Genomic DNA, 18,946 nt, shown 5'->3' with positions numbered 1-18,946 from the left:
AGCTAGCAGGGCCATGGATGCCAGTCCATGGTAGGACTGGTCTCAGAGCTCAGGTGTTTGTCACCTCACTGTGTGACACAGCACATGGATGTTTTCTGTGTGTACTGCTTTGACCCGACTCAAAAATCACTCCAGCAAAGGGTTGGAGAGATGGCTCAGTAGTTAAGGACACTTGCTGCTCTTGCAGAGGAGAGGATTTGGTTCCCAGAACCCATCTGGTGGCTCAAACTATCAAAAACTCTAGTGCCAAGGCACCAAACACCCTCTTCTGACCCCTGTAAATACCAGGTATGAACACAGTGCATGTGTGTGTGTGTGTGTGTAGGCAAAACACTCAAACACATAAAGTAAATTAAAAAAACAATCATTCAGCAAACTCGGCAGAAGTTTCTGGAATTCTAGAGCCATCACACCAGGAATTAAGGCTGTGTCTGAACTCCCCACACCCTGCCTTTCCTGCCTGCCCAAGAAACCCCATAATGGCCGAAAAGGAAGGAGGACAGGTGTCTAGGCTGCATATTTAAAATACCAACTGTCACTCTGCATGTTTCAGCAAAACTCATCAGCCGTATTTTGGGATTATTATAAATGTACCCCGCCCCGAGTCTCCAGTGAGCAAAAGCAGATGCGTCAAGCAGACACCTGCAGGCAGCCAAGTGGAGGAGGAAAGCTCAGGGTGCAGCTGCCTCGGGGAGACATGAGGAGAGATGTGAAGAGGTCCAGCGTGGGTCTACATATCCCAGACCCATGTCTGGGACAGGGAACCAGCATTTTCTGCAGCACTGCCCGCCCCCCCCCCCCCAGCTCACACACCAAGCGCTGCTGGCTGTGGCTGGGACCAGTACTATCATTTTCTGTGGTTGGGCGGGGGTGGGGGCGGGGGCGGGGAGGAACTAAAGCTCAGTGTGGCAGAGTGAGTCATTGAAGATCACACAGCCAGAAAGAGGCAAACCGAGACTCCAACCAGAACCTGGGCTGCTGCGCCTTCCCCCACGCCATGTGGCTTTAACAAAAGAAAGAAAGGTTTTGGCAACTTTCTAGAAAGATGTGCTGTCTGAAACTCCTACTTTATATTGAGTTGGTAAAAAAAAAAAAAAAGTGTAATTGTGATAGGATGGGCTCCCCTTTCCTGTGGCCCTGCCTCGACTCCAGTTCCTGCAGTGCCCTTCAGCCTCAGACCATACTCAACCATGCACAGATGGCCCCGAGTGCGCAGTCTGAACCCTAACCCACTCCCCTCCTAAACCTCCCTCCTTCCTCTCTGTGGGGATCAGTCTTCACACTCGATGTAACTGATTTAGAATCACCTAGGAGACTTGAGGAGCACATGGCTAGGTTTCCCAGAGGACTGACTGGGATGGGGTGGGGCCATCCATGGGATAGAGACCCAGATAGTATAAAAGGAGAAAGGTCGCGGAGTCTGGCATTCCCTGCCCACCCCTGCTTCCTCACAGCCATTTCAGCTAATCCACCATGCCCTCTCTGCCATGATGACCCATGCCCTTGAGAACTTTGGGCCGGAAGGAATCCTCTCTTGTTTCTCTCAGGTGATCTGTTAGAACGACAAGAAAATCCTATTCCCAAACCCTGCCCAGTCTCCCAGAGTGAGGGACTTGGAGCTGCTCTTGGCTGACACTGAGCACCTTCACCTGGGGGTCGGTCACTCATCACCAAAGTTCTCTTATTACTAGAGTTTTCTCCTCCACACAGGACCTTGGGCCAGGGCCCATGGTTTCCAGGCCCCTCATCCTCAGCTTCTAGAAGGTAATTCCGATAAGGTCCTCCAGTGTTCTGGACACCTGATAGGTGCGAGGGCCTGGTGCCTCCTAGGAGGTGTGTGTGTGTGTGTGTGTGTGTGTGTGTGTGTGTGTGTACATGTATGTGTGTTCAAAAACAAACGGGAGGCAAAAGGAGCGTTGCACCAATCACCCCCTTGTCAGCGAGGAGAAAGTCACACAAACCCTCACCTGCTGCAACTTGTTCCCGGACCCTCCCATCCCTGCTGTTACTTTCTGGCTGTGGCCCAACTTTCCAAAAAGTATTTCTAGGACCATGGATCCAGGAACTAGTGGTCCCTCCAGTGTGTCTGTCCTGGCTCCATAGAAACTGCTTTATTCAGGTCAGCAAGGCCTCAGTATTGTCAACAACAACGGTGAATCCTTGGTCATCACCTAGTCTGGTTCTCAGCAGTACAGCTTAGCAGCCCTGCCTGGGTTCCGGGCTCTTCCCTGTCACTGGTGCCAGCCATTCCTTGTCTCTGAGACCTCTGACTACCTTGGCTTGTATCCAGTCTGGGTCTTTCTTTGTCATTCCTCTCCCCATGCATGAGCTCACCCACTCTTTTGTTGTTGTTTGTATATTTTGTTTTGTTTTGTTTTTGAGACAGGGTTTCTCTAGGGAGCCCCGCCTATCCTGGAACTAGCTATGTAGACCAGGCTGGTCCCGGACACAAAGAGATCCACCTGCCTCTTTCTCCTGAGTGCTGGGATTAAAGGCATGCGCCACCACTGCCCGGCAAGCTCATCCACTCTTGAGGCCCTAACTAGTATGCCTTCTGAAAGAATCCAGCCCATGATTGCAGTCACATCTCTGGGTTGTTGTTTTTTCAATCTTCCCCATTCCACTTCCTTCCTCCCCTCTCTTTCTATCTGGGGGTCTCTGACAAGCCCCTTAAACTCAAGGACTGAATGAAAGGTTTATAACCATAACTCCCCTGTCACCATGTCACCACTCTGGCTACTTATACTACAGCTGTCCAGAACCAAATACCTGCCATCAAACCCGAGTCCCCTTCTGGCCCGTCAGCATATGTGACCTGCCTTTCCAGTCATATCCCTATCTGTCCACACCCTATCCTTCCTACTGGACCCCCATGGTTAGAGCCACCATCACCTTGGCCTCCTGGAGGATGGTGGCAACCACCCCAGGAGGCACCTAGAGAAACCTCTCTACCGGTCAGCTTCCTGCATCGCTTAGTGGAAATCCATGGCAAGACCTCCCTGTGGCTTCGAGATCCCATCTCCACTCTTCCTCTGCTCCAGCCGCCGCTCAGCACAGCGATCACACCTGCCTCGGGGCTTTGTGCAGGCTCTTCCCTCAGCCCTCCTCCTACAGCTTGCCTGAGGCTCATTTCCTGGACTTCTCAGGTCTGTGCCAGTGTCCCCAGTATCCAGATTTGGAGTGGTATATCCTCCCTGTCCCCCTGCCACCTCCCCTCCCCTCTCTCACACTTTCTGAAGTGCTGGTCAGCACCGGACTGTGTGTATCACACTGCTCATTGCTTGCCACTGGGATAAAAAGTGCACAATGCAGGGGTCACATCTGTCCCTCCGACTGCGTTGTTCCCAATTGTGTCCCAGAGAACGGCCTGAGGTGGGTCGTAAAGACAAAAGTTTACTAAGGTGAAAAGGAGGTGAATGCTGTGCTTGAAGTCCAAGAGAGGAAAGAGGATGTTTTGGGGTGTGGGCATGGCTGCGGTGAGCACAACAGGCTGGAGGCGCCGAGGGCAGATCTGGGTGCATCATGGCAGCCTGGAGCCTGGCTTCCGGCTAGGTGCTGCTTGACTCTACAGAGATAAAGGCAGACAGACTGTCCCTTTGTGAGGAGAGGAGCAGGAGGGAGCAGAGCTAGGCGGCAGATATCTCTCCAGCCAGGCAGCAGGGAGAGACAAAGTTGACACTGGCCATTGGCAGGGAGGGAGCCATCCAGTGGGTCTCTGGTTCTACCGCGAAGAGGGGGAGACTGAGCTCTTTGACCACAGCAGGCAAGTATACTCCTCGAAAGGATGCTTCCTGCGCTCTGCAGTGCAGCCAGGCCGGGGTATGGCAAGGCAATGGGGACGCACTGTCTGGGAAACAGCTGCAGGGCAGGAGGTCTGGACAACAGCAGCCATGAGTGCAGAACGGGTCAGGTGAGCAGGGCAGTATCTCACATCTTAGGGTTCCCAGGGCTCATGTCTGACATTGACTGGAGACTACACAAGAGTTCTGTCTCTGAACCACGCTCACAAAGCCCATCTGTAGCCCTGCCTGCTGGCTCCTCTGCCGCTCACCTGTGGGCGTCATGGGGTCTCCCACTGGGATGCGTAAGGGGATCATATATAGTTCTGCCTCCTCTGGTCCTATATATGCTCTCAGATACCTGTGCCTTTCATCTTTTCAGAAGGACATGCCTGCAGTTCACAGTCCCCGGGTACTTAGGCCCACGTCCACAGGGACCCAGCGAGCACGAAGGATGAACTCTCCAGACATTTGCCAGGCCAGTCCTCAGGTCTAATCTTAATGATCACCACTGCCCAGGAGTGAGGAAGGTATCATGCTGGTCAGTCTCTCTTAGGGACCTGGACAGTTCCACAAACACAGTTTCAACTGCCTGACTCTTGTGACTGGGTAACGGCATATGTGGTACTTAGCTTGAATGGGACATCCCATCATATCTGCTCCTCTTTTGGGGTGGTGGCTGCAAGGGCTGCTGGCCACCAGCTAGGTTAGGCTATGGGCCTAAGGTTGAGTCCCAGAGCTGCCCCGGCAGGGAAGGCAACACTATCACAATTGGGTGAACGCTCAGGCCACAGCAGGATTCCAGGGGTCACCTGGAGCTACCTGGGCAAGGTCAGGGACTCGGGCTGCTACTTATGGCCCTTTAGCATCCCTTCAGTAGGCCCCTAGCAGAGGTCATGGCCCCATTGAGATTCTCCCATCTCCGATGCCTGTGGGTTGGGGGGGGGGTGTCTCATGGAGGAAGACCTTTGAGCTTCTGTGTCTGTGATAGTGGGGGTGGGCCATCCCCTATGGTGCTCTGAGAGTCCTAAGGCCGTCAGGTACATCTCATCTTTGCTTCATGGGGCCCCAACACAGGGAGCACAAAAAGTGTCTGTCCTTTCCTTACCCTTCTGTCTGGTCCCCTTTGAGAGATATACTCCCCCCACCCCCCGTCCTACCTGCACCTCCTGCCAGCCTCGTGGCAGAGTCAAGCCCTGGCCCATCCCAGACTGAGGAGGAGGCTGGGCCTCTCACCCGGGAAGCAAGTTGGCTGCTGGCCAGGGTGTGGCCCCGGGTGACAGGGCTGTGCCTCCCGGAGAAGAGAAGGCGCCTAATCCCTGGGATTTGCCGTGAAAGCCAGGACAGGGTCAATCACTCGTCACTGGGCAGGGATGGCTGTGCTGTTGTTTTAGTTGGAGCTTCTGAATGTCGTTTGCAGTGCCCACTGATCCCAGGCCAAACCTGCCAAATTGGATTTCAGGGCAGGGTCAGTCTCTCGTATTTAACCCCTTAGGAGGGAATGGTTTAAAGAGGCAGTTCAGATCCTTCTAGCTGGACCAGTGATGGCGACTGGACGCTAAAGAGCCAGGCAAGTAAGACTTTAAGTCTTGACTCGGTTCTTCTGGCTAAGACAAGAAGGGTGAACTAGGTCAGTGTCTTCATCCACAAGTCCCTATTCTGGGGCCATTGTGTGCAGCGGTACAGGCGTGTATCGCCTATAGATTAAGCGAGACATGACATCCCTAGGGTTTTGTAAGCGCGTAACACGTTCAACTGCCTGTGGTTGTCCTGTCACATACTACTCTCACGCTGAGATATGCAGCCAACTCCTGAAGAACAGGTACTTTCAGCTACGGCAAGGCGATGGATGCATGCTAGGGAAGCTGCCAGGCAGCATTCTGAAAGCAGGCGAGCAACTCGCCTATGTAGCTGCTTCCCAGGGATCAGTGCAGGGCCTGGCACAGGGTAGGGTCACACTTGCCCTTTCGGCTTGAGTAAGAGAATCCAAAATCAGCAGGACATGGGAGGCATGTCCTCCACTTTTCTTTACGCCAGACCAGACTCACTGGCCCAGGTTATTGGACATGCCTGTTAAACAGTTCCCAGGCAGCGAAGTGAATTGGAGCGAACAGTCTTGCCCTGCCCCATGAAACCCTTGGGTATTGCCACCTAAGGGTGCTCTGAGCTCTCACCAGAGAGGTCCAAACTCAAGGGCCTTCTCCCAAGGGGCTCATTTGTCTTAACGGCCCATGCAGGCAGACTGGTCTAACCTTGTGTTTACATACACACACCACCTTGATTGTTATGGCCCCATAGGGCAGGAACTACTTGAAGAGAACTGAGAAGAAAAGAGAGGTCCAGAGAGGTTGTGTGATCGGCACGAAGCCACAAAACTAGAAGCAGAGATCTCCAAATCAAGCCCAGAACCAGGTTTCTCTGTAGCTTTGGAGCCTGTCCTGGAACTAGTTCTTGTAGACCTGACTGGCTTCGAACTCACAGAGATCCGCCTGCCTCTGCCTCCCAAGTACTGGGATTAAAGGTGTGTGCCACCACCGCCCGGCTCAGATCAGCTTCTTATCATGGCCTCTTGGAATCGACTGCAAGTGACCCTAAAAAGGAGCATCCTCGCCCTTGGTATTTTTCAAATAGTAACCTTTAGTTGATGAACCCTGTGCTCAATGCGCTCATCACAGATGAGACTTTAAATGCTGGTTCAAAATGAAAAATATTTCTGTGACCTTTAAGAGGGGGAATAGGATCAGGGAACAGTGGCCGTGTCTATAATCTTAGCACTTGGGAGGCTAAGGTTGGAGGACTGTCATGAGTTCCAGGCCAGCCTGGGCGTCAGAGACAGCTTCTATTTCAAAACAACAATAGCAATAAATAAAAAGATGGGGTGTGGGGGGCTGGAGAGATGGCTCAGAGGTTAAGAGCACTGACTGCTCTTCCAGAGGTCCTGAGTTCAATTCCCAGCAACCACATGGTGGCTCACAGCCATCTGTAATGAGATCTGGTGCCCTCTTCTGGCCTGCAGGCATACATGGAAGCTGAACACTGTGTACATAATAAATAAATCTTTTTTTTTAAAAAAAAAAAGATGGGGTGTGGAAGTGTTATATGAGGCGGGTGATGTGCCCATGCTCAGGTGATGTCGGAAACACGGAATACTTTTTGTGTTAAACACCAGCGTCTGTTCTGAACAGTGGCTGGAGCATCTCTCACCAGCGGGGTTCAGGTCCTTAGACACAGGCTCCAGCTCTGTGCTCCTCCTGAGTCTCAGTGTGGGCCATGTGGGTGGTTCTCCTCCTAGAGACATCTCCCAGAAGACAGGCTACATGCGCTGTGCAGAGAGGTCTCAGTGATGACCCTCGACTCACACAGTGACACCATGGTGCTCATGTCTGTTTGTTCTACACTTACCTATCAGCTGCAGCCGTGGACCTCAGCTCTGGCCCAAATAACTCTCTAACCTACTCTGTAAGTCAGTGGAAGGTATGTGTCAGTGGCCCTGCCCCGCTGCTGCTCCCATGACATGCCATCTCCCCTCTGGGGTCTGGAAGGAATCACCTGCACCCGCTCTTTCCTGGGCTCAGCTGAGCTGCTTCCCGTGTCCCACACGACCAGGAACCTGGGTCTGTTTTCAGCCCGGGTGGGTGTGGCATTTGCAGCCATGCTCAGATCCCACACTAGAGCTCCTGGACTCGCAGCACCTGTACCATCACTGGATTTCTGTGCCCCTCAATGTGCCTGGTATGCGAAGGCCTCCTCACAAGTCCCTTTCTGGGTCACCCTGAAGGGACTCTGTAATCAGAGTATCCCTTTCCTAACTTAACGCAGCAACAGTGCCCAAGGCGAGCCAGCCCGTCTGTCAGTCCTTCTCGCATTCCAGCTTTCCCAGCTGCATGGGGCTTACCCAGAAACACCTGCGCCTGGAGCAGAGAAGGCCACCCTTCTTTAGGGGTACCTAGAAACTGTGACCCCCAAAGCCATCTAGGGACTGAGGACAACAGAAAACAGGCTTACATGCCCGACTGTCTGCTGGCCGTAAGTTGCAGACGGGCACTTCTCATTCTTTCTCTGGAAATAGCCATGCCAGACCGAGCGGCTGTCATCCTCAAGGTTGCATCTGGAACTCATGAAGAGGCTCAGGGCTCAAGCTGGGTGACAGCAGCACCGGCATCAGGAAACTCCAGGAAAAAACTTGGCAGGGTTTCCTAACCCTGCTCCTGCTCCTAAGGTGGCTACTTTGAGGGGCATGAGGCCTGGCTCTGATGTTATACTTCAATATAGTATGCCTTCTGCAAGCCAGAGAAGGGAACCAATCAAAAACCAAACATCATGAAGTCATAGGCATCTACATACTCGGTCGGCCTCCTGCCTATTATCCCCCATAAACATCCACAGCTGCTCTTGGTCCTTTACATCTTTCCCTGTGCACGCTTACGCACACACACATGCACACACACATACACACACATATTCACACACACATACACACATACACACACATAGTCACACACACACAGTCACACACACACACACACACAGTCAGACCTTGGGACTTGCCCAGAAATGAGCATGAAGTACAGACAGAGGTCACAGCAGTTTTTCCCCAGAGCTGTTTCCAGCTGGGAGGGTTCTGCTCAGCTTCCACATAACCTCTCTGGATCACAAGTGACCCCAGTGGCCACTTGAGTTCCCCACCCTGGAAGGCCTGGCCTGCCAGTTCACGGGCAGATAGCGGCAGAAGGACATGATGCTGAGTGTCCGCATGAGCCCTGGCGTAGCACCTGCCAGAGCAGAGACACCTGCCTACCAGCCAGGTAGAGAATTGGAATGGGGGCTCCAGAGCCTTGTCCCACTCCCAGTGAACCCCATCTCTTGGTCACAAGGGTCTGAGAAGGCCTTTATTCCTAAACGCCAGCTTGGCCCCAGAATCCCATGACTATTTAATGGGACCGAGACCTACCTGCTGCTGGCAGATACCAGTGGGACAGACACCACTGAGTGCATACTAGCAAGAAATGGGCTCCCTGGTGGCCTCTTGAGAGTAGGCTGGGACAGCTGTGGATCTGACAGGGTCCTCAAGCACCTCCCAGCTACACCGGCCAGTTGCGGTACCTCCATCTGTGCCAGCACAGCTGTCATGCAGACAACTATGAGAAGATTTTCATAGTTTCTAAGGATACTGAGGAGGATGATGGGGTACAGGGTCAGGATGGCAATGAAAAATTAGGCCACCCCCCCCAAAATCATATCAGCTGAATGTTCGCAACTCCTCTTGGCTTTGGTGAGGTTTTAGGAAAACATTTTGGAAAAGCCAACGCTCATTCTAGACAGAGTGTTTCTTCCCACTTCTAGCAAAATGGAGAGGCAGGGTGGAGGGGAGGTCTGGGGCTTAGGTACCCACTAAATCCCAGAGGCCTGGGGACTCAGGCTGACAGTAAGTAGCTCACACTTGTGGTTAGGGTTCCCCATTAGTCACTGCTCAGCTTCTCGAAGCACCCTGCCTGCAGCCTGGGCTCTGCAGAGTGAAGTGTGAACCCGGAGCAGGAGAGGAAGGCTCTGCAGTGGCCTGAGCATGCCCCAGGCATCAAACAGAGCATTTCTCCACAGGCTGGAGAAGCATTCTTCATGTCTCACTGACAGCTGGGGAGAGAGGAATGCAAAGGGGCTTTGGAGAGGCATCAGCTCTGCCCTGGGCAGCATCTCTCTGATCCCCTAAGACCCAAGGACTACATTAGAGGAAGCCTGGCCCTTTTAGGTTTTTTTTCCCCGCTCACTCAGGCACTTCACTGTCTTGTCACTTTCAAGGGCCTGAATGCCACAGTCAAGGGGGCTCCAAGGTTCATCTGCTGGTTATTTTTCTGGGACTTCGAAACTTGGAGAGCTTTCTCTATGCCAGCACTGTACACCTAGGCACTCTAACTCTGGGGAAGCCTAGGTTCATGTCAGCCCTGGTCTCCATTACCAGGTGGCCCTCTCCAGCACTTGCTCCCCTGTCCCTGAGTGGAGATAATTGCCCCACCTTCCAGGGACTGGATGCTAGTTTCTGGTGTGTCACAGGCACACTGATTGTGAGGCTCCTTCATATGTGAGAAGACTGTTTGAGCCATGCCTCTTTAAGGAAGCCTTCTGTAGAAAGTGCCCACATGGGCTGTGGTTTAAACAGTCAGGAATTCAGCAAGCCCAGTGAGCAGGCAGGTGCCCTTGCATGGTCATATACAGGCCCATGCCTCTTGTCAGGGACACAGGAGCCTCCTGAGTCTGGAAGGAAGCAGCGAACAGCAGGCCTGCAAAGCCTGGAACCATGCTCTTGTTGCTGGCCAAGTCCTGGGGTTACTGTTTAAGGCAGGGCCTGGCGTGAGTTCTGCACTGTCCCAAATAAATCAGAAGACACACCTGGCCCCAGGTTTGGCTGGGGCACAGTCTTACGAGGTCATCTGACTCCATTCCCTCCGTTGCCCAAGGGAGATCGTCCTGTCTTATTCCCAGTAGTCATGTTTGCAAGGACTGAACAAGAATGCGGGGGCGAGAGTGTGCAGCGGTGGCAAGAAGCCATGAGGGCTAAAGCCCTTCCCAGGCTTGCTGCATGCCGAGCCAAAACACAAGAGAAAATTCCATCCTCCAGTGGTCAGGTCTGGAGCCATGTACAGGGTAGCTTCTGTGGGGGACATCCCCAGGTACCCAGAGATGTTTCTGGGCAGAAAAGGGGAGAAGAATAAGGCTACAAGCAAGCTCAGAGAAAATGTCCCGAGCCGAGAACCGAGTCCAGGGGAGGAGTCTGAGACCAGACCATAAGCACAAACACAGCCTTGGTCCCCACTCAGTGCGACCTGCCCTCACTGGTGTCCTTCTCCATATGGGAGGTATGTGTGTACCAGACGGAACACCCTGCAAACCTGCTGAGGAGTGGAAAAGGCTGGGACACTCGGTAAGCAGGGAGATGAGCCCCAGGAATTTCGTAGGGCTGGGGGGTCCACCCCCATGCCGCCCAAGTCTAGAATTCCAAAGATCAGGGCACCCATGACCAAGCACAGTGAAGGGAATGCTCATTCCCCGTGGCCTCTGCTGCATTCCACTCCCAGACCGCCCACAGTCTGAAGGTTACCTGTGGTCACCCATCACACACCTGGGGCTATTTCACAGCCAGCTGTGTCCCTGGGGCACTAAGTAAAGACTGGCACCCTCACCCCCCCCCCAGTGGCCCTTATTTCTCCTTTTATGGAAGTGATTGGAAAAGATGAGACCTCCTGGCTCTAACACAATCAGTTTTCTGACCCAGCAGATGGGAAGCCAAGAAGTAGCTGGGGGTGTTCTGTCTGGAGTGCCACTATAGTCACCATGGGCACTGGTGGCATCAGACACACTTCTGCCCAGCTTCTCAGCTTTGACCACTCCAGGACAGATTTAGCTGAGGACAGAAGATATGACTATGATGAGGGCCAGCTTGGTGCAGACACACCGTCTCAGTCTATTGATGGGGCAGTGCTCATCTCTGGGGGAAAGGCAAGAAGGTGTGGGGCGTTTATGTGTGTGTGTGTGTGTGTGTGCTGTGTGTGGTGTGTGTGTGGTGTGTGTGTAGTATGTGGGGTATGTGTGTATGGTGTGTGTAGTGTGTGTGTGGTGTGTGCGTGTGTGTGCACATGAGCACACATCTACCTCTATGAATAAGGGCCAGCCAGAGTCAATAACTCAAGCGTTCGGAAAGTAAAAGAGAGCAAATAGACTGGCAGGTCCTAGGGCTGTGGTCACAGTGGCCTGGACTGTGTCACCCACAGGGCAGGCACTAGGGGGCTTCTGCAGGTCAGTGCCAGGGTGCTCACTGTCACCCACAGGTCCAAGCTCTAGCACCACCCCGTACTGCACCTCCCTCGTCCATAGCTAAGGTGAGGCTTATGATGGCTGGCTGCCGGGCTGTGTGCCCTCTCCTTGGAATCTCAGTGAGGGCTGCTGAACCATTAATTGTAATTAACTAATTATCCTTGCTGCCAAACAGCGGAGGAGGCAGCCGGGGGTGGTGAGCCCCCAAATGACTCAGTCGTGTTTACAACATGCAAACCCATTTAAGAGCTTGTAAAGTTGCTATAAATGGCTCTTTGGCAACAGGAGAGTAACGATTCCCTTTCTCTAGCTGCCAGCTTAGCAACTGTCAGGGTTGGGGGACGGCAGGGATGGAGGTTCTGAGATCCAACAGCGCCACCTGGGGACCAAGTTATCAAAGGCTCTGCTCTGACCCAGACCTCACAGGCTCCACAGTGAGTCTAGAAGACAAGGGAAACTGGGGCCCAGGGGAGAGCAGGGACTGTCATGCAGTTTCTTAACTGCTTTAAAATATTCAGAGTATAAATCTAAGTCATGCACGGTAGATGAGACTGTTTTCATTCTCCACGAATTAAAAACTCCTTAAAGTCAGTTCAGATGAGCTACCGTGACAAAGGTCACAGGTGGAGTGAGTCTAAAGGGCTTTCCAGGTGAGCAGGTTGTAGTTAAGGCGCACAGATAGCAAGAGGAACCACAGCTCCCTCTACAGAGCGAGCGTGGCTTCCTGGCTTACTTCACATCTCCCCTCAGGGAGTTTGCCCGCACCCGTCCCAGTGTCACTTCCTCGTCACCAAACCCAGGTGCCACCAACACAGACGATTCCTTCAGAGACTGGCCACGCTGGGAGCAAGAACAGCAGACTCCAAATGAAAGGCTGTGCAGTGGTGGGCAGGGTTCCTACCCAATGACACAGGGGGAGGGGTGGCAAGTGGCTTGAGACGACATGCTAAATCAAGTTAGTCCCATGCTAGACTAGATGGGGGGGGGGTCCTCCGAAGCTCAGTTTGCATGTCTTCTCACAGCACTATGGGAATAGCAGACAGACAGACAGACAGCTCCCAATGACCAGGGCATGCTGACTGGCTCTGGTACACTCAAAAATTTCAAAAAAACCTTTGAAATTCAATTCTGAGATGCAGGATCTACTTAATCTACGCATTTTGTAAGCGGGGAGACTGAGGCCGACAAGGTTTACAGCAGAGTCCGTGGCATGGCCAGGGTGGATCCCCAGAAGACGTTCACGCTGGGTACCCAGACTTGAGTAGGTGGGTGCTAGCTAGAACCTAGAGGCTAGGAGGAATTGGGCTTGGGAAGGGGATGCTGATGGGAGCGAAGGGGTGCAGAAAGGTCGGCCCTGTCCAGAGCACATGGCTCTGCGGAGGAGCACTCACCCACTGTCAGGAGCACTCACCCACTGTCATGCTGTCCTCGTGGCGTTTGATGATGTCAAAGGAGTCGCGCAGGTTCCCTTCTGTGATATCAAAGATGATGTCGGCCTGGTTGGCGGGGTACAGCGGTGTGACGGCCCTTAGGAAGATGATCTCTGCAGCAAGTGAGAGCGTGGCATGGGATGGTGGTAGTGCTGGTCCAACCCTTCCCTCCCCAGAGACCTGTCCCAACCCCTAACATGATGCGGGATCATTCCTAAGGTGACGTTCCTGAAATCACCGACCCTCTGGGTGGAAGGCTAGAGAGTGCTGATCATCACACCGTAGCCTAGCTTTGTTCTATCAGTGGGGAAACTGACACCTTGAGAGAAAAAGAAAATGACATTTTGTTTTTATCTGCCCTGAGGTCATGGGGACAGTCGGCAGTGTGGGCTCAGCTGGGCAGTGGTGTCTGAGCCATGATCCAGAGCCCCTCACCATGAGGCAACCCAAGCTGCCTTAGCCTTGGAGCCACAACTCAGATGCCAGCCTGGTTCAGGGTAATCTTGGGGAGGTTTCCCTGTCTATAGAGAAGAAGGGGGCTGATGGCCACTGAGGGCCCCTTCAGTGCTCTCCGTTCCCTGAACCCACGACATTACCAGGTGTTCCGGATGCACACATGTGGCTAACCGACTCCTACCTCAGTACCGGGTAGAAGAGCACCGTAAAAATGGCTGCTAGAAACTTGGGAAAGATGTGTGGAGTTTTTTTTTTTATAAAAATAATTATTTAAATTTATTTTATGTGCATTGGTGTGAAGGTGTCAGATCCCCTGGAACTGGAGCTATAGACTGTTGTAAATTGCCACGTGGGTGCTGAGCATCGAACCCAGGTCCTCTGGAAGACCAGCCAGCGCTCTTAACCACTGAGCCATCTCTCTAGCCCCGTGTGCAGGTTTGTTGAAACTCCACTTTACACATCAGCTGTGAAGATTTCTCTGGAAGAATGAGCCAGTAGAAAGAAAGTGGGGGCTGGGAACTTCCCCTCAGGACATCGCTGGCCTTGTTGTGTCTTCCAGGTCTCCCCCACTACTGCTGCCTAGTGATCCTGTGTGACTCTCAGTGCTGGCCCAGGGGTCACTCTGGATGACTCAGTCACACATTTTCCTGAAGAAGGAAGGCATTTCTTAAGCATGTTCCCAGAGTCTGGCACACAAGCTCCCTGGATGGCCGCTAACAGACTTAGTCAACAGTGAGTCAGGGAGGAAGACTCCATGCACAAGAAAGAAGAAGGTGACTGGGGACCAGAGAAGCCCACAGCTACACACCCAGCGTGTGACAGGAAGAGTGGTTCACCTAGGAGTGTGCAGCCCTCCCCTGACTCAGGAATGTGAGGGCGGCTGCCATGTCCGTGGAGAACCAGGAAGGACAAAGAGTTGCGGTTACTCCCCAGGGTCATTGCTTCCAGTCTGGCTACTCTATCCATCTACCCTCTTCTCCAGGAAGTTTTGACACACCAACCTCACCTATTAGGACCTCTCAGAGGTCCTCTGAGCCTTGGGGTGAGAAGCCTCAGCTTCAGGTTTACGCTCCTGATCATCCTTCCAGCCCCATCGGAGTGTCCTGGTCCTCAATGCCCACACTACCCCACTCACCTCCAGCCCTTGCCAGCTGAGATCTGCGGGCAAGCTCCTGCTTTCCTTCTCCCACTCTGGCCAGTCACCTCTAATCCTCTTCCCTCAGGAAGCCCTCCTCAACCCCCCCTCCCCCAGTGCTCAGCCTTTAATCAACACTGAATGCTATTTACAGAATGAGTGTCGCCCACCAGAACTGCCGTTGAGAGAGAAAGGCTGCACAGCCGAGGAACCCTGGCGGGAAAGGCGTGCATTGCCACCCCCACCTCATCCTCCAAGGAAGGGCTCCTGCAGGCCAGGTCCTCTGCTCCATCAGAAGGAGGCTCTGAAGCAGGTCCCAGGACCTCCTTCTTGGTCTACTCACCCTCCGGACGGCTGAACTCTCGGAAGGTGGGCAGCGAGATGACTGTGTGGGAGACGGTGTGCACAGGGTCTCGCATGCAGGCCTCATCAGTGGGGCGGCAGGACTTGATGCAGCGGACAGTGTCTGTCTTCTCTTGGCGGAAACTGCAGGGAAACAGCCCAGGGAGGTTGATGGCAAAGCTACGACCACAGTTCTCATGGGGACAAGGAGCCTGGGACAAGTAACGGGTGGCCCAGAGGCAGGGCCAGACTGTGGTGCATGGATTTGTGCATGGCCCTTCATATGAAATGCATTCAGACATGATTTGGCCTAGCTGCTAATGTGCACGGCTTGAAATTTGCCAACAGCACCAATTGGGTATCAGTCTACCACTGGAGAGCATGTTCACTTCTCAGTATTGAGTGGTTAAGGGTACCAGGTGCCATGGATGCTAAAGTGAACAAGGGTGTCAGGGGGGTCCTTCATCCTGGGAACCAACATCTGAGTAGCTGGCAGGGTTTGGGGGGGTTAGATAAACTGCTGATTTCAGTGTCCATCACAGAAAATTTGAATCCATATCCCCAAGTGATGGGAATGAAAAGGCTAGCATTTACTGTAAGCCCACGTGGCAGACTCTGTGCTAGAATGTTCTTAAGGACTTCACCATGAAATAAAACACAAGGTTGGAGAAATGGCTCATCAGTTAAGAGCACTGTTTGCTCTTTCAGACAATCCACAAGGCAGCTGGTCACGGTCATCTAGAACACCAGATCCAAGAGGGTCCAACACCCTCTTCTGGCCTCTGTGGACACTGCAAACAGTGGCTCACGGACATCCATGCAGGCAGAACACCCATATATGTAAAATTCAATTAAAACTTATAAAAAAGGAAGGTGGCCAGTGTCTGGGGAACAATACCCAAAGTTGTCTTCTGGCCTCCACAAGACACATGTGTACACACGTGTGCACAGACATACACATCCATGAAATAATGAAATAAAAACAGGTATGAACACAATACAAATAAAGGTCTAGTTCAATGAGCTATTGTTGCAAACATCTTTATAAGTATCAGCTATACCAGGGGGTTGAGGCAGAAGGGTTATAAGTTCAAGGCCAGTCTGACCTATAGAGTGAGACCCTTTCTCAAAAAAAAACACCCCCCCCAAAAAAAACAAAAAACAAAACAAAACAATTCACATAAAGAAACCATGACCAACTACCTGAAGCCACCTCGTGTAAACCAGACTAATATCAACCCTTCTTTACCCTATTGCTAACCTAAACTGGGCACACAGCAGGCCCTGCTAGGTTTCTTTATTGCTCCTTCCCACAGTTTGTATTTCCAGCCAATCATGGACTTGCCCATGAGGAAGTTACGGCTGTCTTTAAGTCCTTTCTACTGACAGTTTCCGCTTCATCCTTTCATTTCCCACACGATCCGGGAAGGAATCTAGTGCACGGCAGCCACAGAGTCCCACAGTCAGGAGTCGGCTGCCTGCATCCTTGTAGTGTGGTTCAGAGTGTGTCTCTGTCCTCTGAAGTTCCCCCACACTAGTCGCTCCATTCTGCATGGACCCAGTCTTGCTGGTAAGATGGTATAGGTGGAGGGTCTCCCATCAGGCCATGGGGCTTCTGGTCTTTCTGGGATACCTACAGCTGTTGGTGCTCAGGGCCTACACCCACTGTTCTAGGTAGCTTTTGTCAACGTGTCACTAGCTAGAGTTATCTGGGGAGAAAGAATCTCAACTGAGAAAATGCCTTCATCATATTGGTAAGCTGGCAACTCTGTGGGGCATTTTCTTGATTAATGATTGATGTGAGAGGCCTAGATTTCTGTGGGTTCTGTCACACTTAGGCAAGAAGTCACGGGTGATATACTGTGTGTGTGTGTGTGTGTGTGTGTGTGCTTGAGCTGTCTCTACATACATATCTCTCTACATAGCCCGGGCTCTCCTGGAACTCAGCATGGAGACTAGGCTGGCCTTGAACTCAGAGAGATCCACCTGCCTCTGCCTCTTGAGTTCTGAGATTAAAGGTGTGTGCCACCATGCACAGCAAAAGAAATCTAAGACACCCATTGACTGTACCTTGTGGATGGAAAATAGCTGACACCACCCTCATTTACTGGCTGGGCAGTAAATTTACTGCCACCCTCATTTACTGGCCTTCTGGGCAGGGAAGCAGTCTCATACAATGCAACCACTATGTGGTCATGAAGAGGTCCGTGCATGCTAGGTCCAATTCTACCCTACTACTAACCAGTGCTATAGCTTGGATATGAAATGCTCCCCTTAAGCTCATGGGTTTGAACACTTGATCTTGAGTTGACAGTACTGTTTTGAGAGGTTAAGAAACCTTTCGGGCAGTATTTCTCAACCTGTGGGTCATGATCCTTTTGGTGGGGGGTCACAATTCAGATATCCAATATATCAGATATTTATATTATGATTCATAATAGTAGCAAAGTTACAGTTATGAGGTAGCAATGACATAATTTTATGTTTGGGGGTCACCTTAAAAGATCGAAGCATTAGGAAGGTTGAAAACCACTGCTTTAGGCAATGGGGTCCAGGGGAAAGAAGTGGGTAATGGGTAGGGGTTTGAGGTTTATGGCCTAGCCCACTTCCTGTCCTGTTTTCTAAACTGCCAGAAAGTGTGTCAGTTACCTCATCTTGCTACCCAAACAATAGCTGCTGCTGCCATCACTATGACTGTACCCTCAAACCATGAAATAAACACCCTCTCTTCCACTAAGTTGTTTCTTGTTAGGAATTTGAGAAAGTAACGAATACAAACAAGTGTTTGTGTCATGAACTTTATGGTTCTCTGTAGACAGATATTTCTGTCCTGCTTGGTCCCAAATAAACACACAGAGGCTTATAGTAATTATAAACTGTTTAGCCTATTGCTCAGGCTTATTAGTGACTAGCTCTTACAACTTAAATTCACCCATAATTCTTGTCTATGTTTACCCATGTGACTTGATATCTTTTCCCAGTAAGGCATTCTCATCTTGCTTCCTCTGTGTCTGGCTTGTGACTATATTTCTGTCTTTCTTCTTCCCAGAATTCTTCTAGTCTAGTCACCCCACCTATACTTCCTGCCTGGTTACTGGCCAATCAGCATTTCATTAAACCAATATGAATGACAAATCTTTATATCATACAAGAGCATTATCCCTTGGCAATTCTCTATTACTCCTCAAAGGCTTTGGGGGGCTGTGGAAAGCTGGGGGTAAACTCATGATGTAATCCAATCTGATGAGGTTTGGTTCACTGTCATTTCTGTCCTTTGTGAAAGCTCCCATCTTGGCCAGAGAGAAAAGGTGGCTCTGGGGTCCCTTGTGCCTCCATAGCTCTGTACTATGAGGTAGAACACAGTACAGTCTCATCAGGAGTGCCTTGCTGCTCACTGGAGCCACTTCTCCAGGAAGCACTGATTTATTTATCTATGGTTTGTGGGAAAAGGTAAGTGAGGATTGTAATCTGGATGGCAACAATGCCCAGAGCAACTAGGATGGCCATTACTTTCAGGCATCACCAGTGGACATTTAGAAAGTAAAATACATCAGTGCTGGCTGATGAGATGGCTCAGCCAGTTAAGGACTTGCTGCCAAGCCCGATGACTAGAGTTTGGTCCTTGGGACCCACATGGTAGAAAAAGAGAATCGCTTTTATAAGGTGCCCTTTGAACCTCTCTAAATAAGTGTAATAAAAAAGAAGATATACTGTGAGTTCATACTAATATTTACAATTCAAAACAAAGTTTACAAATTTCTTATCTTCTCCAGGGGCCAAGGGGATAGTTTTGCTCTACATTACAATCGTGATTCATACAGACTAGTCTTAGAATAACTAGGATAAAATGACCATCACCCATCAATCACCATAGTCTGAGCTATATGGTGATTGGTAGTATGCTGCCTCCCCCTAACAGTCACTTAGCTGCAATGCCACAGTGGTGAATCAGTGTGTGCATGTTCATAACAGTGTGCACTTTGTCAGTTTTGCTGGGT

The 18,946-nt window shown here is 51.5% G+C and overlaps 1 protein-coding gene across 1 annotated transcript in view; it reads right to left on the bottom strand.

Annotated features, from left to right (window-relative positions):
* Fbln1 (fibulin 1) overlaps nucleotides 1–18,946 on the bottom strand; it is an 82,200-nt gene that overhangs the window by 8,599 nt on the left and 54,655 nt on the right. Inside the window, exons 15-16 of the mRNA XM_048444940.3 lie at nucleotides 14,950–15,092; nucleotides 12,997–13,128 (exon numbers count right to left, since the gene is read on the bottom strand). Coding sequence (XP_048300897.3) covers nucleotides 12,997–13,128; nucleotides 14,950–15,092 — 275 coding nt within the window. The remainder of the gene's footprint in view (nucleotides 1–12,996; nucleotides 13,129–14,949; nucleotides 15,093–18,946) is intronic.

This window comes from Myodes glareolus, chromosome 19 (assembly GCF_982192425.1).
Source record: "Myodes glareolus chromosome 19, mMyoGla1.1, whole genome shotgun sequence".
NCBI classification, from domain to species: domain Eukaryota; kingdom Metazoa; phylum Chordata; class Mammalia; order Rodentia; family Cricetidae; genus Myodes; species Myodes glareolus.
This window is presented reverse-complemented; position numbering and strand designations above follow the sequence as displayed.